The sequence below is a fragment of the Oenanthe melanoleuca genome, chromosome 6 (assembly GCF_029582105.1).
Source record: "Oenanthe melanoleuca isolate GR-GAL-2019-014 chromosome 6, OMel1.0, whole genome shotgun sequence".
NCBI lineage: Eukaryota > Metazoa > Chordata > Aves > Passeriformes > Muscicapidae > Oenanthe > Oenanthe melanoleuca.
The window spans coordinates 1,850,461-1,876,151 of record NC_079340.1 but is presented as its reverse complement, the minus strand read 5'-3'; the positions used below and the strand labels follow the sequence as shown (position 1 = coordinate 1,876,151).

The following is a 25,691-nucleotide window of genomic DNA, read 5'->3' as shown; positions in this document are numbered from 1 at the left end:
TTGCACCTCAGGCAGCAGAATAACAAAACAGCCATTATGTGTGCTCTCCTTTAATGTATACCCTGGTATTTATTACAACATATGCTCTGCACACACAATATTTACTGAGCTGGCAGCTTCTCCAAATGGGGCTTTGGAAAATTCTCCAAATGGGAAAGCAACAAAAGCAAAAAACATCTTTTAGCTGTTGTGTTGAGTAAAACACACTTGATTGGCAAACAGAGGTAGGGTTTGCCAGAGAAAACCAGCCCAGGCTCTGAAGGTTGGTGCTTTCTGCCAGCAAAGTGCTCATTCTGTAAAACTTGTGCTGCTGCTTTAGGAACAAGACAAAATATTCCCTCAGCTTTCAGAACTGCTTCAAATTAATATCAGCAATATCAGCAAATTAATATATTAATATTAATATATTAAACTTGCTGTGGCTATCCCTGGCAGTGTCCAAAGCCAGGTTGGATTTTGGGGCTTGGAGCACCTGGGACAGTGGAAGGTGTCCCTGCCATGGCAGGGGGTGGCACTGATGGGCTTTGAGGTCCCTTCCAACCCAAACTGCTCCATGATTTTCTGATCCCCTTAACCCTCCTTTTTCTCTGAGTTTGCTGCACTGAAAAAAGCATCATGGGGCTTGTCCCAAAAGATTGGAGATGGATGTCAGTGGAGTATTAGAGCATCAGTAAACCCTGGAATTGTTGGAGGCTGCTGCCCCTGGCTCCTCACTGCTGTCAAGGCAGCACTTGCTCACTTCACTACTTCCTGTGCTTCCCACTGGCAAACCCAGCAGGAGTTCTGGCAATGGAAAAACAGTAAAATAACAAAATGTGAGGGCTCAGGAATTTGTGTTTCATTAATAACGGTGCAAAACCAACCCCCAGTGAAGGGCTGCCTCTGCAGGATTTCCTCATACCCCTCTCCTGAAGGACGTGTGCAGCTCCAGCTCTGACTTTTAGGAATCTGCACGCACAAATTGGGAAAGATGAGCTGGTAATTGTGGTTGTTAATGTGCCACTTAGATGTGGATTGATTGCACTGCTTCACAGCCACCCCACCTTGGGTTTTACTTCTTTTTTTTTCTGTCAGAGAGAGCCATTGCACAGAATTACTGTTTGGTAGAAATGGAACTCCCTGCTTTTCCCCTTTAATCATGATTTGTCATCAGCTGGAACAGGCAGATCTCTTGGGGCTTGGGAACTGTTCTGTGTGAAACTTGTTGCCCCTCATACTTCCATGGGTTCTCCTTCTAGGATAACTCCTGCCTTTCAGGCTCAGTCATACAAAATGTTCTTTGTGGTGATGTTTTCTGTGTCTGAATTTGGCAGAGCAGTGTTGTGCAAATCCCATTCTCATCCTTTCTCACTTGGTGCTGGCACAGAGGTTCAAGTCTGTTGCAGACACACAGTTCCCACCCTTGTGACTGTGGTGGGAATTACATTTCTACAAAACTGGGGAACAAAAACCCAGAGGAAAAGCTGTGCAGCTCAGTACACCTGCAGCTCCTCCTACCCCTTCCTCTGGCTGGGCACTTTGTGCTGTGCTTTATTTGATGTGGTGGTGTTCAGTCAAGAATTCAGTGTTCTTGGAGATCTTTTCCAACCTTGATGGTGATTCCCTTGGAAAAATGAGGCACTGCCATTGTGTGGGCAGCAGTGGAAGGCACAGGGAGAGAAGGGCTCAAATGCAGCCATAGCTCTGTGTCAGTGGTGGTTTAGTGCTGGCACTGGGCAGGGTTCAAACCCAAACCCTACTCCAAACCCTTCTCCAAACTATCCCTGGCCCTTTCCCCCCTCCTCAGGGCCTGAATCTCATTCATATTTCATTGCTTTCCTGTCTCAGCAGTCTCTGTGTGCAAATGCTCCCAGACAGCAGAACAATTGCAGAGATCAACCTGCAGCCTAAACTCCCTTTTTTCCTGCTGTTCCCTGAATAGGGAAGTGCACAGCCTATCGTGATCCTTTCCTTAAGAGCAGCTTTTAACCAGAAGCTCCCTCAAACTGCACGAATTCAGCTTTGATTTTCACCCCCCCACGATCAGCAGTGTTTTCTGTGGTGTAGGATTAGCTGGGGGATCAGTGACTCTCTAAGTGCCAGGTGAATCATGGCAAATTGGAGTGTGCCTGAAAAGCCACGTTCCAGCTCTGAGCAGGGCTTGGAGAGTGCTGCATTAACCTCTGAGTGGTGAAGGGCAGTCTGAAAAACAGCCCTCTGTGTAGCCATGTGCTCTTTTGCAGTTGTTATCATTTCTCTCTGCTCCAGATAGGTTCTATGAGTCAGAAAACTTGGTTATGCTGGCTCCTCATTGATTATGCAAAGAGCTTGGCTCTAGGAGTTAAGGAATTTGGCACTGGTAGCCTTTAAAATGAGAGCTGGGTGTAATTAGAGCCATCACACTATGAGCAGGGGCCACAGAAAGGATCCCAAGCTCTCCAGTCCATTCCTCTGGCTGTATTTCTCCCCAAGTTTGTCTTGAGTGGAAGCTGCTGTGCCTTCCACCATCCCAGGTGTTCCAAGCCCCAGAGTCCAGCCTGGCCTTGGACACTGCCAGGGATCCAGGGGCAGCCACAGCTGCTCTGGGCAACCTCCCTACCTTGCCAGGGAAGGATTAATTCCCACCATTCCCAAATTTCTCTATGTCACTTGCTGTGGGGGCTATCCTGTGTCCTCTCTTATGCTTCTGAGCAAGGAACTCCTTGTGCTTTCCAGATGATGGGATGGCAGTGCCACATTTATAACTGTTCCCATTAAACCTGGCTGTCCTTGGATCTGCTGAGTTTGTGTGGGTGTGGGACTGAGTTTTCCCTGCTCAATTGCCTGAGAAAAGTAAATGTTAAGTGCTCATGCTCAATTAAACTGGGACAACAAACTGTTAGCAGAGAGCTGTTGAAGTTCTCAAGTCAAACACAAATCACTGGCTTTGGGCTCTGGGTGGCCTCACCTGCAGGAAAAATCTTCTCTGCCCTGGTGCTGCCTCTGGCCAAAGCTGAAATCCAGGATTCCTGTGTCCCAGTTTGACCCAAAATGCCACTGTTCAGGTTGGTTATGGGTTGGGATGTAAGTCCTGTGACTTCCCAGCAAGACAGTCCCCCACCAGTGCACCAAGCAGGGTGTAAGAGATAGCCTGGGATAGATCCAACAAGTCCATCCAGCTCTTAAATTTCTCTTCCCACATTGCCCTGCCCACACAGTCCCAGCCCTCTGGGACTTGCTGCTTCCATCTGCAGCTTTCCACCCTTTCCCATAGCCTGAATATCCAGTGGGGCTGGATAGTGCTTAGCTCCTGCTTGGCCCTGAGCAGATCCATCACCCCCTTTCCATGTGGATCTGCCCCTCCTGAATGTGGAATTTGGGTTCAAGTGGCACCTCAGCTTCCATGAACTGAATCAATTTGGTCCTTTTTGAATTTCTGGTGCCCAAAAAGCTGTGATGTCCCCAGAATTATAGACAGATTTAGGGGTTGTATATCCAATCCATAAGTTAAAAATCTCTGGGATGAACCAGGCTAGAAATGAACCAATCCCCCCCCAAATGATAGACAGATTTCATAGATAGACAGTCCATAGGTTTAAATCTCTGGGATGAGCCAGGCTGATAAATGAACCCAAAAACCTCAGGAGAAAATGCAGATTTGTTTTCCAGTGCAACAATTCCAGTGGGAAATGGGTTAAGTGAAAATCAGTGGTAGGTTACAACTCTGTAGTGTTGTTGAGCTGCTTGTGGAGAGGAAATGCAGGGACAAACTGTGAGCAAACTACGTGTGTAAAGAGTGAGTTAATGTGCTCCCCCCTGTCAGCAGCTTTGTGGCAATCCTCAGAAGTTATCTGTAATAAATTGCTCTTAATTGGTTCCTAAATGTAAGGAAATCATCAGCCCTCATTTGCTATTTTAAGTCATGAATTAGAAGTGTAACAGTGACCTTGATTCCATAAGCAATCCGTGCCCTTGGAGTTCTGTGCTCAACACAAATAAAAGACAGAAAAATCAGAGTGGTCTGGGATGAAATTTGGCTCCTTGGCATTGATTTTAACAAATCTTGGCTGAGCAGCTCCACAGTTAAGAGAGGTAAAACAATCAGTGCCTGCTGCTGTGGAAATATTTGTTATTTTCCCCCTCAATAGGGTTCATGTTCCTGATGCTGATCAGGAGTTCATAGCTCTTGTTCTGCAATGGAGTTTCAATTACTTCCGAATTCTGTTCCTGTCAGAGTGTGTGGGGGAGATAAAGAGTCCATGGAGTGGAGCACTAAATCCTCCATGACTTCCTTTCCTACAGAAAAGCCCTGCAAAAGAGCAAATATTGGCATTTGTAACAAAATCTTCCAGGTTTCAAATTCTAATGCAAACTTACTTTTGTTATAAAACCTTCCAGACAACTCCTTGTTCAGCCTTTTGCTCCCTCAGCTCTTGCTTCCTCCCTGGAGTGGAATTTAAAGGAATTGGATATATCCATGTGTGGCTTTTAATGGATTTAATTGCACAAAGGCAATTACAGTTGTGGCAGCAACAGAGCCACTGGAATCCAAGGAAAGGCCTTTCCTCCTTGCTGGGAAATAGGGATGGAACAGGTGCATCAAATTAAGCACATTTTGCCTTTATTTCACAACGTTCCTGGTTTCCAAATTGCCCAGAAACATAATTATCCAGCTAAGGAAAATGTAGACAATGACATTTAATTTGGGTAAGCTTGCAATGAACGCTTCAGAATTTTGCCTCTCATGCTTTTGAAGCCTTCTTTTTCAAAGAAGAACCTGGAACTGGGGATGTGGAATGGGGAAAGGATTTTTCAGATAAAGAGGGGGATTTATTGTGAAGTTGTTGTGCCCAGTTACTTGTCTGCAAACTAGGGGTGTTTAGGATATGCCCAGAGTTCAGAGGCAGATTTTAAATTCCCAACTTCCCGAGGTTGCTGTGTTCCACTGCCCATCCCTGTTCTTTTCCAGCTCCTCCTGACTGGTGCTTTGGGCACATCCAACACTTGAAAGCAAAGCAGAGCAAATGGCAGAGCCTCAGGTGTCCTGAGGGGAACAGGATCCTTGGAGATTCTCCCATCACTTCTGCTTCTGGAGAGAAGGAAGAGGAGAGAGAGACAGAAAAATGTTATCTTTTCTTTGTGATCCAAAGTGAACCAAATAATGAAGATGGGCTGGGAGAGCTGGGGGTGCTCATCTGGAGAAGAGAAGGCTCCAGGGAGAGCTCAGAGCCTTGCCAGACTTTAAAGGGGCTCCAGGAGAGCTGGAGAGGGACTGGGGACAAGGGATGGAGGCACAGGACACAGGGAATGGCTTCCCACTGCCAGAGGGCAGGGATGGATGGGATATTGGGAAGGAATTGTTCCTGGGAGGGTGGGCAGGCCCTGGCACAGGGTGCCCAGAGCAGCTGTGGCTGCCCCTGGATCCCTGGCAGTGCCCAAGGCCAGGCTGGATGGGGCTTGGAGCAGCCTGGGATAGTGGAAGGTGTCCCTGCCCATGGCAGGGGTGGGAATAGGACAGTTTTTAAGATCCCTTCCAACCTAAACCACTTTGGGATTCTGTGAAGATGCAAAGGAATATTTCTGCTTCTTTTCCTCCTGTGAACTGCAGCCCTCCATTTATCATCTCCCCTGTGAGCACTGTTTGCCTCCTTTGTGATAATCAACCTTTCCAGCACCATTTGGGGGTCAATGGACCCCAGCCTGGGATGCACCCTGGACAGCCTGGGTTGTGCTGTTTTATTTTCCCAGTGGGAGAAGGTCCCTGCCATCCATGGATGGATGGGTGGATGGATGGATGGATGGATGGATGGATGGATGGATGGATGGATGGATGGATTGATGGCAGTGCTGCCTTCCTGCTGGCAGAGTTTCTGGGGCAGCTGAGGGTTCCAGGGGCCAGGAACCCAGCAGATCCTGCCTTGTGACATTCCCCAGCAAGAATAAACCTCTGGGTTCCAGCAGCTCTGGCAGTCACTTCTGGAGCCTTGGGATTTGATGGATCCCTTTCTCCCATCTTACAGTTTCCACAACAAGCTACTCTGCAGGAGCAGACAGAGAGGGAAGAAGAGGGATCTCAGCTCACCCCTCGTTTGTGAGCAGCAGGAGGGTGTCACACTGAGGAGTGTTTGATGGTGACATTGGTGATGGCAGGGATTTCTTCCTGAGTGGTGACATTGAGAAGTGACTCTGTGACAGCTGAGCTGGAAAGGGGCTCAGCCTGGAGAAAAGGAGGCTCAGGGGGACCTTGTGGCTCTGCACAACTCCCTGACAGGAGGGGACAGCCAGGGGGGGTCGGGCTGTGCTGCCAGGGAACAGGGACAGGACAAGGGGAAACGGCCTCAAGCTGTGCCAGGGGAGGCTCAGCTTGGACAGCAGGAGGAATTTCTGCATGGAAAGGGTGCTCAGGCCTTGGCAGGGGCTGCCCAGGGAGCTTTGGAGTGCCCATCCCTGGAGGTGTCCAAGGAAGGGCTGGAGGTGGCACTCAGGGCTCTGGGCTGGGGACAAGGTGGGCACTGGGCACAGCTTGGGCTCCATGGGCTGGGAGGGATTTTCCAGCCTCAGGGATCCTGGGATTCTGTGGTGTTTTACACACCAGCCTGCTCAGACTGGCATTTCTGGATGTGTTTGTGGTTTGCATGACCTCCTCCTCCCAGGGCATAGTTTAGCTATCCATCTATATCCATCCATACAGGTGTCTATACTTCATTTTTCTCCTGCTGTTTTTCTTTCCTATTTGAATCTTGCCATCTCAAGGTATCCAAAGTAATGTTTCCTCTGCAAATATAAATGTAAATCCAGCAGGCAGGGTGGCAAACAAACTGCTGGCAGGAAGGAGGGCTATCTTCCCTTTCTTGAAATGTGAAGCTGTCAAATATATGGGGCTGTGCTTTTGAATTCCCAAAGATGCCTGGAAGTGCCTGTTGGATGGGATTTTTTCCCTCCTCCCAGTGAAGGTGTGTAATTAATGCAAGAAAGCAGTTTCCCTTCTGGATAGGCCAGGCCTAAATCTTTGGTGCTTAATCCCAGACCTTTGGTCCATTTTATATTTGTTGTCACAGCCATCATTTGCTGTTCCCAGGCTTTCCATGAGGGATGAGAGAGAAGAATCCTGGTGCTTTCTGCCAAGATTTAACCAAAGATTTATGGGATCTGTGCCTTGGGAGAGTGTTCCCCAGGTGATCCTTTCCTGAATCCTGATCTCTGGGATGGATTATCTGCCAAGGGAGAATGAACCAGCCTCCAGCCCTGGTGATGTCCCCCTTCCTCAGCAGCAGTGGGCAGCCAGCATCCTTGGCAGAGCTGCTGCAGGCTCAGGTGGACCCTCAGGTAGCTCCTGGCAGGTTCTCTGACAAGTGGCAGTCAGGCAGGTGGATTAAAAACCTCATTTAGCAGGTGCACATCCCTCCTCAGTGCCTGTTGTGCCTGTGCCACACCTTTCCCTGTGGTGGCTGTGCTGTCCTTGTCACTGGGGAAGGCCAGAGGGGACAGAGGGAGCCTGGAGGAGAGGCTGAGAATGGGTTTGTTCTGCCAGCCAGCTCTGCCTCCTGTTAATGGCTGGTTGGTTACTCTCCTTTATAACCTGTTTCACCCAGCACAAGTTCTCAGCTGCAGTTGGGGGTTCTTTACAATCAAATTTGCCAAGGCTGAAGCATAAGGATGGAGTAACAACTCATCAGCTACAATAGTGCTGTTTTTCATTTTCCATCTCCAAGGGGTAAATCATGTTGGGGAGGTGATATTCAATCATGAGACCATCACCTGGAAAAGGGCTTGCTCATCCAGAGCATGATGAATTGGTTTTTGGGGAGGACAGCTTTCTCCCATGGCTGAGTTTGGAGTATGCTCACAGGGTTTCTCTTTGAGAGAATTTGCACCTTTTTGATGACAAATACAAGGCAGATTATCATCTGAATTTATGGCTCTGCAAGGCACAGTTTCACTGTCCTTTAGTGTTCAATAGAATATTATGTGCTTGATATTAAAAACCTGCAGAAATGTCAGGGCAATTCCAGGTTGTAGAAGAAAGGCAGTCACTTGGAGGAGGAAAAAAAAGCTTCACGTAGACTGCACAATGGAAGGGAAGTTAATATGTCCTCTTGGGAAAGAGTTGGGAGCTGGTTCTTGCAGATACAGTGAAAAGGAGTAAATCACCTCCCTCAGAGGAGAAATCCATGTGTAAGTTCAGTGTTGGGACCCTCTTTGGCTTTTTGTTCTCGTCCTCTCATCTCCCTCTGCACTCACAGAGAAAAGAAAACAAAGCAGGTGAGCAGATGTAGGTGGTTCTGGTTCTTTTCAGCTCTTTTGTGGATGGTTGTCCTTAAAGTGATGTTCTCTTCTGTAATTCCAGCCTTCAGTCTCCTGTGAACTGTGATTTTACAGCTGTGTGCATTCACCCAGGCCCTGTGCCCTGATGTGTTGGGTAGAGATTAATTAGGGACTGGTTCTTGCAGCTCTCCTGATTTTCACACCCAAAGCACTCTCTGAGCCCTGCTCATCCCATCCTTCCTCTTCCCTTGCCTTCTCAGGAACAAGTGGTGGAGATTATGAAAAGTTTAGCAAGGAAAGGAATTTAAAAAGTTTGTGTGTGAATATTTGCATTCATGTTGGGGACAAATTCCTGCTGGGCAGGGTGATGGAGCAGCTCTCCTATGGGAAAGGCTGGGAGAGCTGGGGGTGTTCACCTGGGGAAGAGAAGGATCTAGAGAGATCTCAGTGCCAATAATAATAATTCCATTCCATAATTCCAAACAGGCCAAACCTGTTTCCCATCCAAACTCCAAACTCCTACCCTGATATTGTTGGTCAGGGCACTGGTACTTGATAAGTTTGGCTTTAATCTTTGGCCCTTGCACTTTTGATGTTCCAGCATACTAGAACTTCCTGGCCTGCTGAGGAAAAGTCTCGTCAGGGCACCTTGTTGCATGAAGCCACTGCCTGTGAGCTGAGAAATTGTTTGCAGGCAGATGATCAGATCTGGGTGCTTTGTTTTCTGCACACCCAGAGACAGCAATATCAGATTTTTCCCCCCTTTTCCACAGCAAAGACTGGTGACAGAGCTCAGAAGCAAATGGAACTTGTCACTCTGTATTCCCTCCATCATCAGAAGCTGATTCCTGCTGCTCTCTCATGTCCCAGACAGTAATAAATCACATTTTCTGAGCCCAGCCAATGTGCTGATTTGCAAACATGAAGTAGCAGCTCATAAGAGAATGCATTTCACATTTGTAGGGAGTAGACATTGCATTAACCTGGAGTGGTGCAAATTGCAGTGGCAGCAAGTGAAATGAAGCTTTGCTACTTGAAAGTTCAGTGCAGACTTGATGTATGCAAAAGTAATTAAAACTCAATTTGTTGTGTTTTCAGAAGAGACTTCAAACACATTTGATAGAGAAATCACGTCCCTTTATATCTCAAGGTGTTTCCAATCTTGTCATTTGCCCATTTGTCAGCATGGATTTGGAATGAGAGCTTGTACTTTCAAGTAGTTTCTTGCTCAGGCACTGATCACCCAGCAAGCCTCATAAGAATAAATAATTGTTCCTACATGCATTTTCCAAGTGGATGCTCCCCAAGGTTGTAATAAATGGGTCCAAACTTCCTCACAGCCCTTTGTCTCTGGTTTGAACAAACCAAAGAGCACCTGCTATGCTGATTTCCATCCCTGGGGATATCTATTCCCAAAAATGCCACTTCTCCCTGCACCAGGGTTTCTTTTCCAAAGTGTGTTTGAAATCCTCAGTCTCCTCCTGGGCTGACCCATCCTGACAGCACAGGGCAGGCTTTGCTGGGATGTGTTTTACACATGCTGTGGGGTCAGCAGTGTTGGGTTTTCCAGAGAAGAGCAAAAGTGAAAAGCAGCTCTGGTGAGATCAAGATTTGAAGGAGGATTTTTTCATGCCTGCAGTTAGCCTGGTCCTGCCCTGAGGCAGGAATGAGATTATCTCTAAGGTCCCTTCCCACTCAAACCATGCTGAGGTTGAGATTTAGTGTGGTTTAAGCCCTGGTTTCTTGCCTCAGAGCTGCCACCCTAATTCTCAGCTGATGGCATTTGATTATCTGAACAAACAGCCACTGGGTGATAAATTCTCCTTTTCTCTCTCTCCTCTCTCTCTCAGAATCAAGACTTGATTTTACATATTTGGTTTCTCTCCCTTTTTTCCTGTTTTTTATTCTTTGAATCAAAAAACCTCCTACAGTTCACAGCACAGGTATGTTTTTCCAAATTACTGATTCCCCAGTGCTGTCCTAACCACTTCCACCATTCCCTTTCTCTGCTGTCTGGAGGGAGGTTTTCCCTCTGTGGCCTCCAGGGAAACTCAGCTCTGTGTTTTAGCGAAGGCAAGGCAGAGCAGCTCTGTTTAATCCCACCTGTCTCCCATCCTTTCCCTGTTTCCCTGTGAACTCTGGATTTTGGAGTTCTGGGGAAGGAAAAGCTCTGGGAGACACCACAAAGAGTCATTTGTAGGACAAACAGAGAGGGAATTGGGGCAATAAAGGAGCAGTGAAATCATTATTACATCATTGTTTCCATGTTGTGGTGAAGCCTGAAACCTCCAGCCATGGGAGGGTCTCCAAGGAATCCCCACTTTGTTCACTGCTGACACTTTTCTCATATTCCTGCTTCTCTTCTTGATAGTTCTGGATGCTTTATGATACACTTGGCATTTTTTAATAAAATTTGGGTTGAGCTGCTGATGTTACTTTCCCATCTTCTCCTAGAAGAAAACAGCTCTGAACTGTCCTTCCTTTCCCCATAGGATGCTTTGGAGGTCAAATCAGAGTTAGGTGCAAAATGGACTGAATATTGGGGTGAAATAAGGAAATCACAGGCATCCATCTCCCTGGGAGGCTGTGGATAAAATGGGAAGGGAGCAGCTCCTGAGCACACTGCCTGCACCCTTTTTCCCCAGTGGAGAAGCTTAAATAGGGCTGTGAAGGTGGTTGGGAATCTGAGCAGAGCTCCTCTTGGAGGAGAATTATTTGTGTTAAATGGGAAAGGATTTGTTTTCCAAAGAAATTGTTGCCTTACTGCCTTCAGGGGAGAAAAGGCAGAGTGGAATCCTGAAGTGCCTGTTCTGTCAGGAACACTTTGCTGTCAGAAACCTGTGAAGTTTTATTGACCAGCTATTCAAAACCCCTCGTGCCTGGACAAGGAATGAAAGCACCAAAGTGCTGCTGCTTCTGTGTAACTCAGAGCCCAGCTCATTGCAGGTGTCAGGTGAAAACATTGATTTAGTGAACATCTTCTCCTGCTGCATCTGAGTCACTCTCTGAGAGCTCTGCCTGCCCAGCCTTCCCTGTCAGCATTTATTTACCAGGAAAATGGGAAAACAGGGGAGAGAGGAGCTGTGCTGTGAGAACATGAGACCTGGAGGGGTAAATGTGGATTTGCAGTCATTTGGCATTATTCAGAGCAGTGTGAGAGAAGGGTTTGGCTCTTTGGTCAAACACTGTGGTGTTTGGTTGGCAGGATCTAACAGCTGTTTGAGGCAGGTGAGCAAAATATGGCTTTTCTCAGTGTATTCCACTGGGAGCACCTCAGTGTTTTAAGGAGGATTATTTTAACCAAATGTCTTAGAAGGACTGTGAAAATGAAACAAAGCAGGGTTTTGCTCACAAAAGGCTTTGAGTATCAAAAAAGGGTCAGTTTGCACTCCTGGAATTGGAGCTGTAATTCCAGGTTAAGAGGTGCTGAACCAAAATTTGGGACAAACCTTCCACAGAATGCTTGGGGGAAAAGCAGTTTGCATTTGGGTTTATTTGCTTTTGAGATTGAAACTTGTTATTTGTCAAGGTAAGAGTGAGGCAAATTTGGACAGGTGTGCCCTGAAGGGTATTTGAGTTTTTCAATATTTTATCCAGGGTAAATATGATACTCATCCCTTCTCTCTCTGATGACTTTTTGTTCACATCTGGGCTTCAGAAGGACTGGGATAAGGGAGTGTGTGTGGGGATAAATTGCAATCATCTTCCACTCTCTGCAGATCTTCGAGTCTCTCAAAAATCAGAGTACACCACGCCTTCTGTTGCTTTCTGCAAGGATCCCAGACATCACTGTCCCTCCTTTTTTCAGCCCCCTGATGGGTGAGTCAGGCAGAGCTGTTCATTTTCTGGGAGCAGTCCAGCTGAGGGGGAGAGCTGGGATCAGTGCTCATTCTGGGCTGACACAGCCCTGTGTGTGCCTTTATCTGAAGGAAATCTTACATCAGACAGAATGCCTGCAAGTCACACAAGAACCAAGGTCGTGCAGGGATCTGTGTTACAGTTGGAAAGATCTTGCAAAACCAGGATAAATATATGTCTGAGTATATATTTTTCAATATTTTATATGGTTTTTGAGGATGTGCATCTCTCCTTGAGAGTGGGTCCAGTCCACCTGTAATAAAAGATAGTAATAATAATCATCATCTTCTTCATAGAAAAAAAATCCAAACTAGTTTTCTGTTCTCCCAGAGAGGAGGCACCTGGAAAAACGCATTTATTTTGCTTTGGCTGCAGAGTTTTTTTGTGCAGGTCACAGGAGCAGATAGCTGGGAGTGCCCATCCCTGTGCAGCAGAGCTTTTCTGCTGGGATGATTCATTCGGGACTCTCCACTTCTCCTTTCAGGAGCTGTTTGGTGGTGAGGTGGGGATCGGGCACAGCTTGGATGGGAAGATCCTGGAGGGTTTTTTCCACCCCCAGTGACTCTGGGATCTCCCCAGGCTGCCACACTCCAGCTCTCAGTGCTGTGCCTTCCTCTCACTGGCTTTTAGTCCCTACCTTTAAAGCCCAGGGGAAGTTTCTTTATCCTTTTTTCAGCTCTCCCAGCCCCTCTCTGCCCCCGGGCTGCTGATACAGATTTCAGCAATCACCTCCTTTCTTTCCATTCCCTTTTCAAAACGCTCCTGCATCCAGGGTGGAAACTGGGATGGAGCTCTGCTCTTATCTCCAGTAATCCTTTCTCTGGAGTGTGCCTTGATTTAAATCCAAGAGGTGTTACTGAAGTCACTGCTTCAGGCTGCAGACGTGGTACACTTGATTCATGGCTTCAAGCCCAGTTTCAAAACTATTCCTTAAAAGCCAGTGTTAAAAAGCAGTTTTAGGATGTCATTTCTTGGCAGCAAGTCCCTGCCAGGGAGGTGGGGCCAGCTTGGTAAATACTTTCTGGTTTTTGGGGAGTACCTGAGCACAGGTTTGTACTGGTGCCAGATTCTCCTAAATAAACTTTGGCACTGGAAATCCCTCCCCAGGGTCTGGTTTTGGGGAGGCTGCCCCAGTTCCATCACATTGGCACTGCCTCCTCCAGAGGGTTGGAGAGGAGAGGAAATCAGTTTGTTCAACTCCAGATGCATTTGCTGGAGGGACTTGGAGTGCTGGAGCTCTGAGAGTCAGAATTCAGGTCTTGCTTCATTTACCCTCCTCTTGGGTTTTATCCAACAGGGGTAAAGCTCACTGGAGTGTTTTTGGGAATGGGATATGGATGAGGCTCCTCAGGGTCATCATCAGGCTGACCAGCTGCCCTGTGTTCAGTTCCTTTTCATTTGCCCAACTCTAAAAGATTGAGCTTTAAATGCCTGCTGCAGGTGCCAGCTTAAAACAAGCCTGGGAAATTCTATCAGAATTTATTTGGCTTTTCCCAGGGAGATATCTGAGGAAAAATGCTATTTTCTTCATATTCAAAGCACTTTTGAAACAATTTGCAGTGGGAAAATGACTTGAAATTTGGCAAAATATGCATTATTTATTTTTTTCCTCACTGATATTGTAGTTGTTCTGTCAGAACTTTCCTGAATTTCAGTAAGGGAGAAACCCATCACATTTCCCACATGCACAGGGGCTGGTCACTATTGAAGGGTGAACTTATGCTCCATCTCAGGTGCTATTTTTGGAATACATCCATCCTTATTCAGGAAAATCTGCAGATCCAAAGTGATATTTCCTGAAGAAAACTTTCTGCAAACAATCACTCCACAGTTTTCAGAGCAGAGCTTGAACAGCATCCAACAAATCAAGCTGCAGTCCAAGTGTGAAACAGGCACAGATGAAATCAAATATTGAATAGTCATTCATGAATCCTGCACTGAATTGAGGGAATCCTCCTCCCACCCCTCCTGGCATTTTTGGAGTTGTGGGATGAAATTTATAGCCTAAGAATACATGAGCTGCTGCTGAACCCTGCTTTTTTACATTCCTCATTCTTCACTAGAAGCATTTGTATTTTTCAACCTGGCATGGGAATGTGATGAATAATTAGTGCCTTCATGGGAGAACAAGCCTTTTTTTTTCTCCCTAAGGGTCCAGGACTTGAAGAGGACCCAGTAATGTGAATAATACTAAAATCCACTGCTATTATCCATGTTCCAAAGGTACTGCTGGGATAGACAACTGAAAACAAGGAATTATTATGAAATAAACTAAAAATAAGGAATAAGATACCTTCTGGGTGTCTCCTGAGTATGGAGAAATACAAGGTAGGAAGGTCCCTGGCTCATTCCTACTGTTAAGGCCTTTGCTGGACAACACAAGAAATTCTCTTACTGTACAGAAATCCACTTGGGGCTCTCAGATACCCTCCTGGATATTCTTGCAACTTTAAAATTCAGATTTGTTTGGATTTGGGAGTCATGGAAGAATTTGGCTGGAAGCAGCGAGTGTCCTTTCCCCTGTGCTGGGAGGGAAAAGGGAGAGCTGATAATGCATTGCAAAAATTTAGTCTATTATATAAATTACACACAGGCTGACAAGTTCCTCAGGTCAACTTAATCTGTTTTCTTCTGTGCTCAGAAAGAGAAAACGACTGTTTAATTATTGGGTGAAAAAAAATGATCCTCCTGATTGAGAGAGTCACATGAGTGCAATTTACTTTATCCTTCCATTCATTTGAGGGATGTGGATGCAGTTCAGCCAGAGATGTTATTTCACGTTTAATTGGGTGTACTCAGAGTGACAAAAACCCTCAAAACAAAACCTCTGTGCATTGCTGGTGGTGTTGTAGGGGACAAAATTGATCCTGCTTTGTTTGTCAGTGCTTCATTCATCTGTATTTTTCCTCCTCTGTGGTTAAAATGATCCGTGTTTAACTTGGCATCCTGGGAGGTTATTCAGGAATTTACCAGACAGGCCCTGCCCATTTCAGGGGTGGCACTGGATGAGCTTAAATGTCCCTTCCAAACCATTCTGTGATTTTTTATGTATAGATGATTTTCCAGGAATTATTTCCATGATTCCTGAAATTGGGACGGAGATACACCAGGAGTAATTCAGTGTCAGCCTATTTTAAGAAGGCTGTGACAAAAAAAAAAAAAAAATCCCCTAAATCCTGGCTTTAGTTTTTATACTGTGACTATTCCTCATTCTGAAGAGTAAAACACCTCGAAGCCACGGAAGGGAGAATTCCCAGGGGCTGGGGCACAACCCCGTGAATTATTCCATGAATAATGCAGACCATTATCACTTTGTGTTTCCAAACAAACACCAGTGTTAGCACATCTTCAGCTGACCGGCTCTGAAGTCAAGCAGCCTTTTAGCAATTAAAACTTTAATTGCTCCACAATTAAATTGGCAACTATAATGTAATTAGCACGCAGAGTTTAATTTGGGAAAGTGAGGCTCTGGCTGAGAGGATGGCTCAGGGATGTGTGCTGGGGACCAGGGCACCAAGGGAAGCTGTTCCCTCTTGGATTTCACAGAATATCCCCAAAGATCTTGAAATCCAACTCCTAGGACTTGTATTCAATAAGAAAAGCTTAATTTCGTGAAGTTTTAGTGAACCTCCCAGAAATCTTGCAAAGCAACAGAGCCAGGTGAGGCTCTGGCACAGGCTGCCCAAAGTGGCTGTGGCTGCCTCATCCCTGGAAGTGTCCAAGGATAAAGAACCCAAAATATTTTTGAGTTGTGTGTGGTTCAAGGGATTTTTGGAGGTGCTTCCATTGGGAGCAGGCTGGTGGCTTGTGGAGGCACTGATCTCTTTTATTGACCCTTAACTCTGGTCACCTTCTCATGTTCATCCTGGAAAGGGAATGGCTGCAGCCCTTGGAACTGGGCAACTGAAGACACTGAAATGTTTATTTTAGGCTCTGTTTGAAAAATCATATGCATTGCCCATTGTTATGGCATAGCTTCTTCCAGCTGACAGAAAAGGGCATTGTTTGTATGCCAGCTAGAGCTCCCCAAAATCATCTCAAGCTGTAAATTAAATATAATGTTGAATTCAATAATGCTCAATATTTAGACTGAAATGCAGCATTTTCTGATTCTCCTGCCTGCATCTCTTGCATTATTTAGTGTTTTTGTCTGATGGAGATGCCAAGGCAAGCTGCAGATGTATCTCCATTAATTGATCAATATTGTGTTGTATTTCATTTCAGCAGAACAATTTGTTTGTTCTATAGAAAACTTCACTGTATAGGCTGCCAGGTAGGAAAAGAAAATGGGAAAAATCCTACAGCATTCCTTTGGCCTTTTAATTCCATGAGAGGTGAATTTTGCTCGTGGTCTGGCCATCTTATGGTGAGGTGTTTAATGCTGCAGATTGCTCAGTTACACAGCAGGAGAATGGGAGGCTTTCTCCAGGACAATAAATTGTAATTAAAGAGCACATTAATCACCAAACTGCAGAACATAGTTTTATGTACCTGCAATATCATGCTGAAAAATCTTCTCAATACTTTTAAAACAAGTATTTTAATTTTATCAGCAACATGTCTCTTGTGATCCCCAACACTTGGGAATAATGTGATCCCATCTCTGCATTTCTGCTCAGAATTGTCCATCTTTCTTTAGAGCCCATGAGCCAAAAGTTAGGTAAAGTCATTCCCTTGTAGAGCTTTATCCATCAGAGCTTTTTGCCAGAAAAGCTCCTGAAACTCAATCCTATTAAACAAAAAATTACATTCTTCAAAATAGTTTAGGAATCTCTGAGGTGTATGAGGCACTTGGAGCAGGTTGATATTGCTTATTCTTGAGATAAACACCTATTTTTGTGCTTCTTGTTAGATTGCTACTTAAATATGAAGAAATGAAGCAATAATTTCTGTTACTATAAAAACAGTCATAAAAATTAACCTGTAATGAAGATATTTGAATCCCCCTAACCCTGCTTCTGTATTACAGAAAACACTGCTGCCATTTTACACTGCCACAGCCCAGGGAACATTTAGGTCATAATATTTATCAAACAGCCACTTTCAGCTTGATGAATTGTCATATTTTCCAACCTAAATGAGTCTGTGTTTCAGTTCTCTGACTGTATTCCATGGTCCCTGAAGCTGTTTCTCATTTTGGGGTGTCAGGGGAGGATTTTTAGTGGCCACTAAGATTCAAAACCTTAGTTCTTTTCCCCCACCCTTTTTTTTTTGGCAGGAATAACCCCCTCCCATCTGTCCCCTCTTCCTTCCCTTCTCCTGGTTCTGATTTTTAAATCTTGCTTTTCAAACCCTCCAATATTTAAAACACTGGTGACTTCCAACCTCCAGGTTGATCCTGAACTTCTTTCTTTCCATCCAACCTGGGATTTTAACCTGTCCTCACACATCCCTTCCCAGCTTGTTTAAAGTAAGCTGATAAAGCAGATTTCCCTTCATAAAATGAGATATTCAGAAAGGCAAGGGGTGGAGAGATGAGAATTAAATAATAGCCACGGGTCAAAGTAATTTTCTTTTCAGTAATAGTTCTGTTATTCATGGATGTGTGTTCTCAGGGATTAGTTTCTCAGGGAAAATGAGCAAAATTACACCACTGTTTTCATGTGTGGTGTTAAAGACCTAAACCTGTTTCTTTCTGAACACAAAAACTGGGGGAAATTCCACCTGAAAGTATAAGGGGTGAAACAAAGTTCACACTGAGTTTAGTGTACTGTAAGTATGTCCTGACTGTACAGATGCTCCACTAAAAAACACTCAGGTGCTGAAAGTTTCTGCAGGCAACAGTTGGTTTTTAACCTTTTTCTGAGTGCATGTGCTCTCCTTCATAATGCATTTAATTCCTTTTGAAGTAGTTGTAGGGCTCTGGTGTTTTTTTGTTTGCAGTATGAATCCCAGGATGGTTTGGGTTGGAAGGGACCTTAAAGCTCATCATGGCCAGGGGTTGCTCCAAACCCAGTCCAACCTGGCCTGGAATCAAATAAATTTTAAAAGTAAAATCTAAAAAACCATTAATCTTCATTTTAAAATGTCTGAAATTATTTAACTTCTCTTATATAAAACGGTCTTTTTCTCTTCTTTTTCTCACAGATGGGAAGGTTGAAGTGACAAAAGAAGGAGTGAAGCTGTGCACCATGGGACCTGGCAAAGTTTTTGGGGAGTTAGCCATCCTCTACAACTGCACCCGGACAGCCACTGTCAAAAGTAAGAGCATTTTAGATGTTTTTTCATCTCTTCTCTTGCAAGTTGCAGCCTTTTTAAATGTCTCAGTTTCTCAGTGAATCCAGCTCTTCAGGGCATGGATTTTGGTATGTGTGAAGAAGATGCAGAGGAAATGCTTCATTCAGTCACTCAGGTTGGTCCTACCCCATGCAGAGGAGCTTGAAGGTTATACCACAGCTTTCCTTACAATTCCTGCTGAATCTCAGGATGATTGTTTTCTTACTGCTTAGAAGAACCTTTCTGACCTGTGTAAGTCTTTAAGGGAAACTCAGTAAGCAAAGCTTAGTTTTTGTTCAAGACAAATCATTGTTTGCCCACAAAGCTAACTAAAATAAATCAGAAAAAAAACCCCTCTGGATGGCACTTGACCCCCTGCTCTAAATTCCTCAGCACTTCTCCCATTATCTGTTTTCTTTTATGAATGTTCTGGGCTTGCACAATTAAGCAGAGGAACTAAATCACATTGCTATGTACAACTTCAATAGGTTTTTGTTTAAATTCAGATGCAGAGTTGAGATCTGGGATATAGGATATCACAGTCCTCCTTGATCTTGAAGACAAGAGTTTATTGTGGTGTCTGAAGCAGAGAGACATAATAAATAGTTGTGTGGTTTTAAGATGTTGTGGTGGAGGAGTCAGAAGGGTAGAGATGGCACAGAGTAATCCAAACAAGAGGTACAAACTTGAATAACACAAACCAGTGGTGTTCTTGTGCCAGAATAATGAGTTGTGTGAGTCCCTGCTCAGAAGAAAGTCGTTTCCAAATACCTAATTGTTCTTCAGAAAGAGAGAAAGGAAAAGAACAAGTGGGCAGGAATAGCTAAGTGGATTATTTTCTGTTCTCTGTAGGGCTGAAGGGTGTGACTGAGGTTCTCTGTTCTCACCTGTGCAAACCTTGCCTTTTCACAAGTGCTGGGTACTTCAGGGGATGGTGAACAATTCAGAGAAGCAGCAGGTTTGTGTGATAAATACAGCTGGGGAAGGCTGGAAAGAGCAGAGAGGAGGTCAGATCCTAGAAAAGGAGGGTGGCTGTTGTTTAGTTCCCCTGAGGAATGCAGAGCTAGAGTGGAATCCCACACAGCCACTCTGTTCCTGTGGCCATTCTCACCTGGCTGTGCAAGGGGCTCCCACAGGGAATTATACACAGCAGCTTTTCCTGACAGTTCCACAGCCTCAGGCTCCCCTCCTGAGCAAATCTGCAGACTTGACTTGTCCCAAATCCCTTTGTCCTGGTTCAGCTGGGGGCAGGCGTAAGGTCACTGCTCAGAGAGTCAGAGGGGTCTGTGCATTGTGTAATTACAGTTCTGCTGGGTTTTAATCTCTTCCCCAGGGCCAGCAAGGGACTTTGAGGAATTTTCTCTCTTGTTATTGCACAAATCAGTACAGGTGGGGTTCTGATGAGCTTGGGGAGCTGCTGCAGGGTGTTGAGGTGTTCACATCCTCTCAGGGCATGGCATGCACTTAGCTGATCCCACACAGCTTGTTCCTTTGGGAAATGAGCAATAAATGTGATAAATCCCTAGAAAAGTGAGTGGTGGTAAATACTCCATTAAGCCTGGGGATAACCTGGATCATTTCAAGCTTTATTCTGGGAGAAATTAAATTGGTGACTGTGGTGAGAACAGGCACTCAGTCAGCACAGGGAGCATCATCCAGCTCCCATTTGGAGAAACACTCAGGGCTTCCCAATTTTCAGGAGAGAGCTTTCCATCATCTCCAGAGTGCCAGGAGTGTGTTTTGATGTGCCTGCCTGTACTTCATTAGGAGGACATTAAGTGCTGCTTTCTGAGGGTGAAGTTGCAGCAGAGGCTGAGTGAAGGATGGATTTATGAGGGTGTGGAGCTCAGCATTGCAGCTGGGCCATAATGAGGTGTCAGCTGAGTTGACATCTCCTGCTGGAACTGGGTTTTATGTGTACCCTGGCTTTGGTTTGTAAATAATAAAGATTTTAGTGTCATTACTCACTGTTGGTCTACACAGGATCTTCAGCTCGTGCTCACTCTGCAGGAGCAATCTTCAGATATAAATCACTGGAGGGAGGGCTCTGTCTTTGCAACAGAATTTAGGAGATGTTAAAATTTAATGATTCTGATCTGACTCCTGCCTCAGAACGACCTCTTTAATAAGGCAATCCAGGGCTTTGAAAAGCCTGCCCCAGGAGCACTGTAAACATATTTTTCCCTATTATTGCTGTCTTAAATAAAAGCAGAGTGGGGTTTGAGTGTTGAGGAGCACCACCCTCATCATGGGAAGGCAGGGACACATCTCCTGGCATGTGGCCTTCTTTTAAGATAAATGTACAGTTTTTGACTTCTGATTTTTGTTTGGTTGTTCTGCAGAGTTTACTTTACATTTCCAGATATTAGCCAGGAGTTTGGGGTCTTTTTGGTTTGCTTTTTCTGCCCCTGGTAGAAACTGGTCGGTCTGCCCCAAGCATGGAATTGTAAAGACTTTCTGACTCCTTGATGTTCACAGATCACCTTTCACTGCACACTAGTGAAATCCAAATCAACAGCTAATTTCTCCCTCTCTCTGTATTATCCTGAGTTCTCAAGTGCCTGCATGCAAACCTGGATGCTGCTTGCAGAGCCATAGACTTTCCTCCCTGATTCCAACAAATAATTAGGTTCAGAATGAGAAAAACATCACTTGTTATGGCAGCACCTAATGATGTCTCTGATCCTCTGTTTTTAGAGACATGGTTGGAAAAAAAAGAGCTATGAGAGGTCAGCAGAAAAAGACAAAAAAGACAGAAATAACCCACAGAATAGAGGTTGTGTTTAAAACACTGTGATTTTTCATTTTGATAACAGAAACGCTGTGGGAGGAAGTGAAATTATTCTGCTGTTAATATTGTGCAGAAATGCTCATTCCTCTTAAAGAGTAATGTGTGGAGCAGATTTTTGTAGGTGATTTAGGGTGGATTTTGTGGAAGGAGCAGATTTTCCATCCTCTGAGGGTGTTCTGCTTATTTTAGAAATGGATTCTCTTAGGGGCAAAATCCAAATAAAACCATCCCCTAGAAACATTTCCGTCCGAGGCCGGTGATTCCAGGGGAGTGTTTTCAGGAGGCAAAAAAAAAAAAAAAAAAAAAAAAAGAAAAAAGGCAAGCAGAGGCTGAAGTTATTAAACTCTAAATTATGTAAATCCTTTTGCTGGCCCTCAAAAGGCAGCACAAGAGTCCCTCAAGCTGCTGTGCTTGCCAGCTGCACTAATTGTACAAAACCCAGTGCAGCACAGAGGGATTAAGGCAGGAGCTCAGCGTTTCCCTGCCAAGCCTGGATGGGTTTGAATTTTCCACTGCTGTTTTTGTTTTAATGGAGTCCTGTGCACTGCTTGCTGCAGCCTCAGGAATGACAGAACTTTACCAGGAGCTTGGTAACGTGGACAGTTTGTGAGGAAAAATAAGGCAGCAGTGAGTTGCCAATTAAAACTGTGCAGCCTCATTAAAAGCCTTGCAGGAGGATGTTACCTTCAGATGTTCTCCTCCAACAGTCACAGGAGCCAGGCTAAAGTTTGTTCACCTCTCCTTAAAACACACTTTGGAAGGAAGTTGACTTTAGATACTCAAATGTTTGATTAAAATCTCTCTGATATTACATGGAGATAAGAAACCCAGGATGGCCCAGCCTGGTGTGCCTGATGGGAGATAAATGGAATATAAATGGATATATCCTGGGAGAAAGTAATTTAAACTCACCTTTCCACTGCCTGTATTTTTCTGTGACCTTTACAAGTTTTGCAAGTAATGTGACAAAATGGGATTGGATTATTCCTCCAAGGGGATGATAATAAGAAAATGATGTTGAGGACAATGGACAAGGTGTAGTAGGAGGTTTTTTTCTCTTTTCTTCAGGATGGCATCTCTGCAGTTCTGGAGATACAGGCACAGGGATGGGTGGTCCTAACTGAAATTTTTACTGAGAGACAGACTAATCCAAGAGAAATAGGAAAGACAGAATGAAAATTTCATTTATCTCCTGGGATCACTGTGTACCTGAAAAATCCCAGGTGAGTTGGAATAAGATTGTCCAGAGAGCCCCTGAATCCCTGGCAGTGCCCAAGGCCAGGCTGAACAGGGTTTGAGCAGCCTGGGACAGTGGAAAGTGTCCCTGCCCATGGCAGGGGGTGGCACTGGATGAGCTTTGAGATCCCATCAAATTCAAATCCTTCTGGGATTCCAGGATTCACAAGATTCCCAGGCTCTGCTTCCTATCCCCTTTTCTAAAGCCTTAAAGGAAGTGCTGAAAGAAGAGGTGGGGAAATCACAGCTGCTCTGGGCACCCTGTGCCAGGGCCTGCCCATCCTCCCAGGAACAATTCCTTCCCAATATCCCATCCATCCCTGCCCTCTGGCACTGGGAAGCCATTCCCATGTCCTGTCCCTCCATCCCTTGTCCCCAGTCCCTCTCCAGCTCTCCTGGAGCCCCTTTAGGCACTGACAGGGCTCTGAGCTCTCCCTGATCCTTCTCCAGGTGAACACCTGGAGGTTCTGGCATCAGGGGCAGCTTTAAGACTTTAAGATATTTATTTATGGGGAAAACTTTCAGCGTTTAGTCCATGTTTAAAACCTCTATAGACCTGTATGGCCAAGGAGATAAAGTAACAATAAAGAACAAAGCCTTGTTTGTTGTGTCTGGGACAGAAGGAGCGTGATCATCATGCCAGAGAAATGAAGTGCTTCCCTTGTTCTGGAATACTTGTGGAAATAATGCTGTTGATATTTTTCATGTTGATTTAATTGCAGAGTGGAATGAGCTGAGATCTCATCACTTAAACATGGTTAGAAGGAGATGATGACTTTCTCTGTGCAACCCTTGAAAAATTAGTTAATATTAACAGCAGATGTCAGATAATTAGTTCATAAAAGCTCCCATTTCATCCCTTTTTATAGATGTCACTGAAAATGTTGCTGATGTTTGAAATATGGCCAGAGCAGCAGTGAGAAGTGAGGTGACTGAACTTTGCTGTCAACAGTAAAGCTTTGCTTTGGGCAGAGGTTGATAAACAAGGGGATGCAATGGAATATTTGCCCTAAATATTAATTTATGGGCTCAGTGACACATGATTTTTCCCAGATTAAAATGCAACAGACAGCACAAGGGCTGGATTTGCCCCACATTATATAAAATTTCTCATTCTAGACTATTTTTGGTAGTAATTTGGGGAACAAAAGGACACTTGGCACCAAGACAGGCCCAGAACTGATCAATTTGTATTTTAGAACCAAAGCAACCACTGCTTTCTGTTCTCTAAAGCCACTTTCAGAAGCTCCTTGATGACATGAAATCACCCCAAGCTGCCTTTCCTGCTCTCCATAAAAGCAGTTTGTAAAGATTATTTTGCCCATTGTAATTCAGTGTTTCTTTCTGAGAGACACTGGATTAATTTAAACATCTGATTGATTGCACTGGAGGAGTTGTGCTTCCCTGTATCTCAAGTCCATCACTTCCAATGAACTTCCATTAAGTGAATAATGGAACAATCTCCCTAAAATAAGCTCAAATATGGTACAATTCAGTACAAGTTACTCAATTTTTTTTGCTTTCAACCAGAGGACAGCAGCACCATCTCCACTGGCTGATCCCTTTGGATCATGAGGACCCTGCTGTCTCTGCTTCTCAGACAGCAAAGGGCTCCAGGTCTCTCCAGCCCACATGGAACAGAAGGATTTTTTCCAATGTTGAACTTACTATAGGTTTCACTGATGAATAATTTTAATCATTATCCCCCCATGTCTTTTGTAGTACTGCAGGGCTGTTGTGAGGAAAAAATGTGTGTGAGCACCAATACTAAAATTATTCTTTTAAATTCTCCACAAGTATAATGTTGGTGAAGGTTTCCTTGTTTTCCAGTCCTTTTTAGCTATGGCAAGGCTCAGAACAAGGCAGGGCAGCCTTGGGATTGGGCTGGATCAATGGAAAACAGCTTCCCCTTGTGTCTGAACATCCCTGAAAGAGTCAAAAATCAGGGGAAATCAGAGAGTCCCAGAATGATTTGAGTCTGATGGGACCTCAAAGCTCATCCAGTGCCATGGGCAGGGACACCTCCCACTATCCCAGGCTGCTCCAAGCCCCATCCAGCCTGGCCTTGGGCACTGCCAGGGATCCAGGGGCAGCCACAGCTGCTCTGGGCACCCTGTGCCAGGGCCTGCCCACCCTCCCAGGGAACAATTCCTTCCAATATCCCATCTGACCCTGCCCTCTGGCAGTGGGAAGCCATTCCCTGTGTCCTGTCCCTCCATCCCTTGTCCCCAGTGCTTCTCCAGCTCTCCTGGAGCCCCTTCAGGTCCTGGCAGGGCTCTGAGCTCTGCCTGGATCCTTCTCCAGGTGAGCACCCCCAGCTCTCCCACTTGGGGCTCCAGCCCTGGGAGCATCTCTGTGGCCTCTCCTGGACTTGCTTCATCAGCTCTAGGTCCTTTTTTTGTTGGGGATCCCCAGGCTGGAGGCAGCTCTGCAGGAAGGATCCCACAAAACCCCAGAGAAAAGGGCTGGGCTGCTCCTCCAGCCTGAACCAAACAGGATCCTGCCTTCCCAAGCTGAGCTCCTCTGATCCTCCTCTGATGTGCTCTGGGGGAGTGAAAACCCTGGAAGGTTTTTAAGGGCAGGAAGGTGACTTTGAGGACTTCACCCTCATCTGCTGCCAGGGGTGAGACTGCAACCTGAGAGAACAAGGAGCAGCCCTGCAGTTGTAGGGGTTTTGCAGACAGCTCCTGTGTTGATAAAAGGAAATCTCTTCAGTATGCAGCATTCAGCATTCCACCCTTATTGCTGCTACTCTTGCCATGCTTTGATTGCCTCATGCTTTGATAGCCCTTGGTGTGTGTCTCCATTTCAGGGATGTTGTTTGAAGTGGGATTTTTTACATGGCCCAGGCCTTGTGGGCAGATGTTTCAAGTGTGGAGAAGGCTGTTTAGGGCAGCTCGAGCCTTCCTTTGCCACAGCTCTGCATTACTGCTCTGACATGTCAGTTTAAAATACTGATTAATGCCACACATCGCTTACACTTCCTAAAAGAAGCAGAATTCTGGAGAGGAGCTGAAAATCCCAGTGTATTTTTGGGGATTGTGTGATGTCTCATCAGACTCCCTGGATTTTTCAGCTGCAAATGCTGCTGACATCTCCTTCTTGGTATCAACCTTGTGACCTTAAATCCATTTGCTTGTGGCAATAATCAAGTTGATGGAATAATAATAATTCCAGTAATAATAACAATTCCCATGATGGAATCATTGAGGCTGGAAAAAACCTTCAGGATCATTGATCCTGATCTGTCCCCAGCCCAGAGCCCTGAGTGCCACCTCCAGCCCTTCCTTGGACACCTCCAGGGATGGGCACTCCAAAGCTCCCTGGGCAGCCCCTGCCAAGGCCTGAGCACCCTTTCCATGCAGAA

At 45.3% G+C, this 25,691-nt stretch overlaps 1 protein-coding gene across 2 annotated transcripts in view; it reads left to right on the top strand.

Moving 5' to 3' along the window:
* Positions 1-25,691, top strand: part of PRKG1 (protein kinase cGMP-dependent 1) — a 339,627-nt gene that overhangs the window by 128,523 nt on the left and 185,413 nt on the right. For both annotated transcript variants that reach the window (XM_056495519.1, XM_056495518.1), the window contains exon 3: positions 18,169-18,282. In XM_056495519.1, coding sequence (XP_056351494.1) covers positions 18,169-18,282 — 114 coding nt within the window. The remainder of the gene's footprint in view (positions 1-18,168; positions 18,283-25,691) is intronic.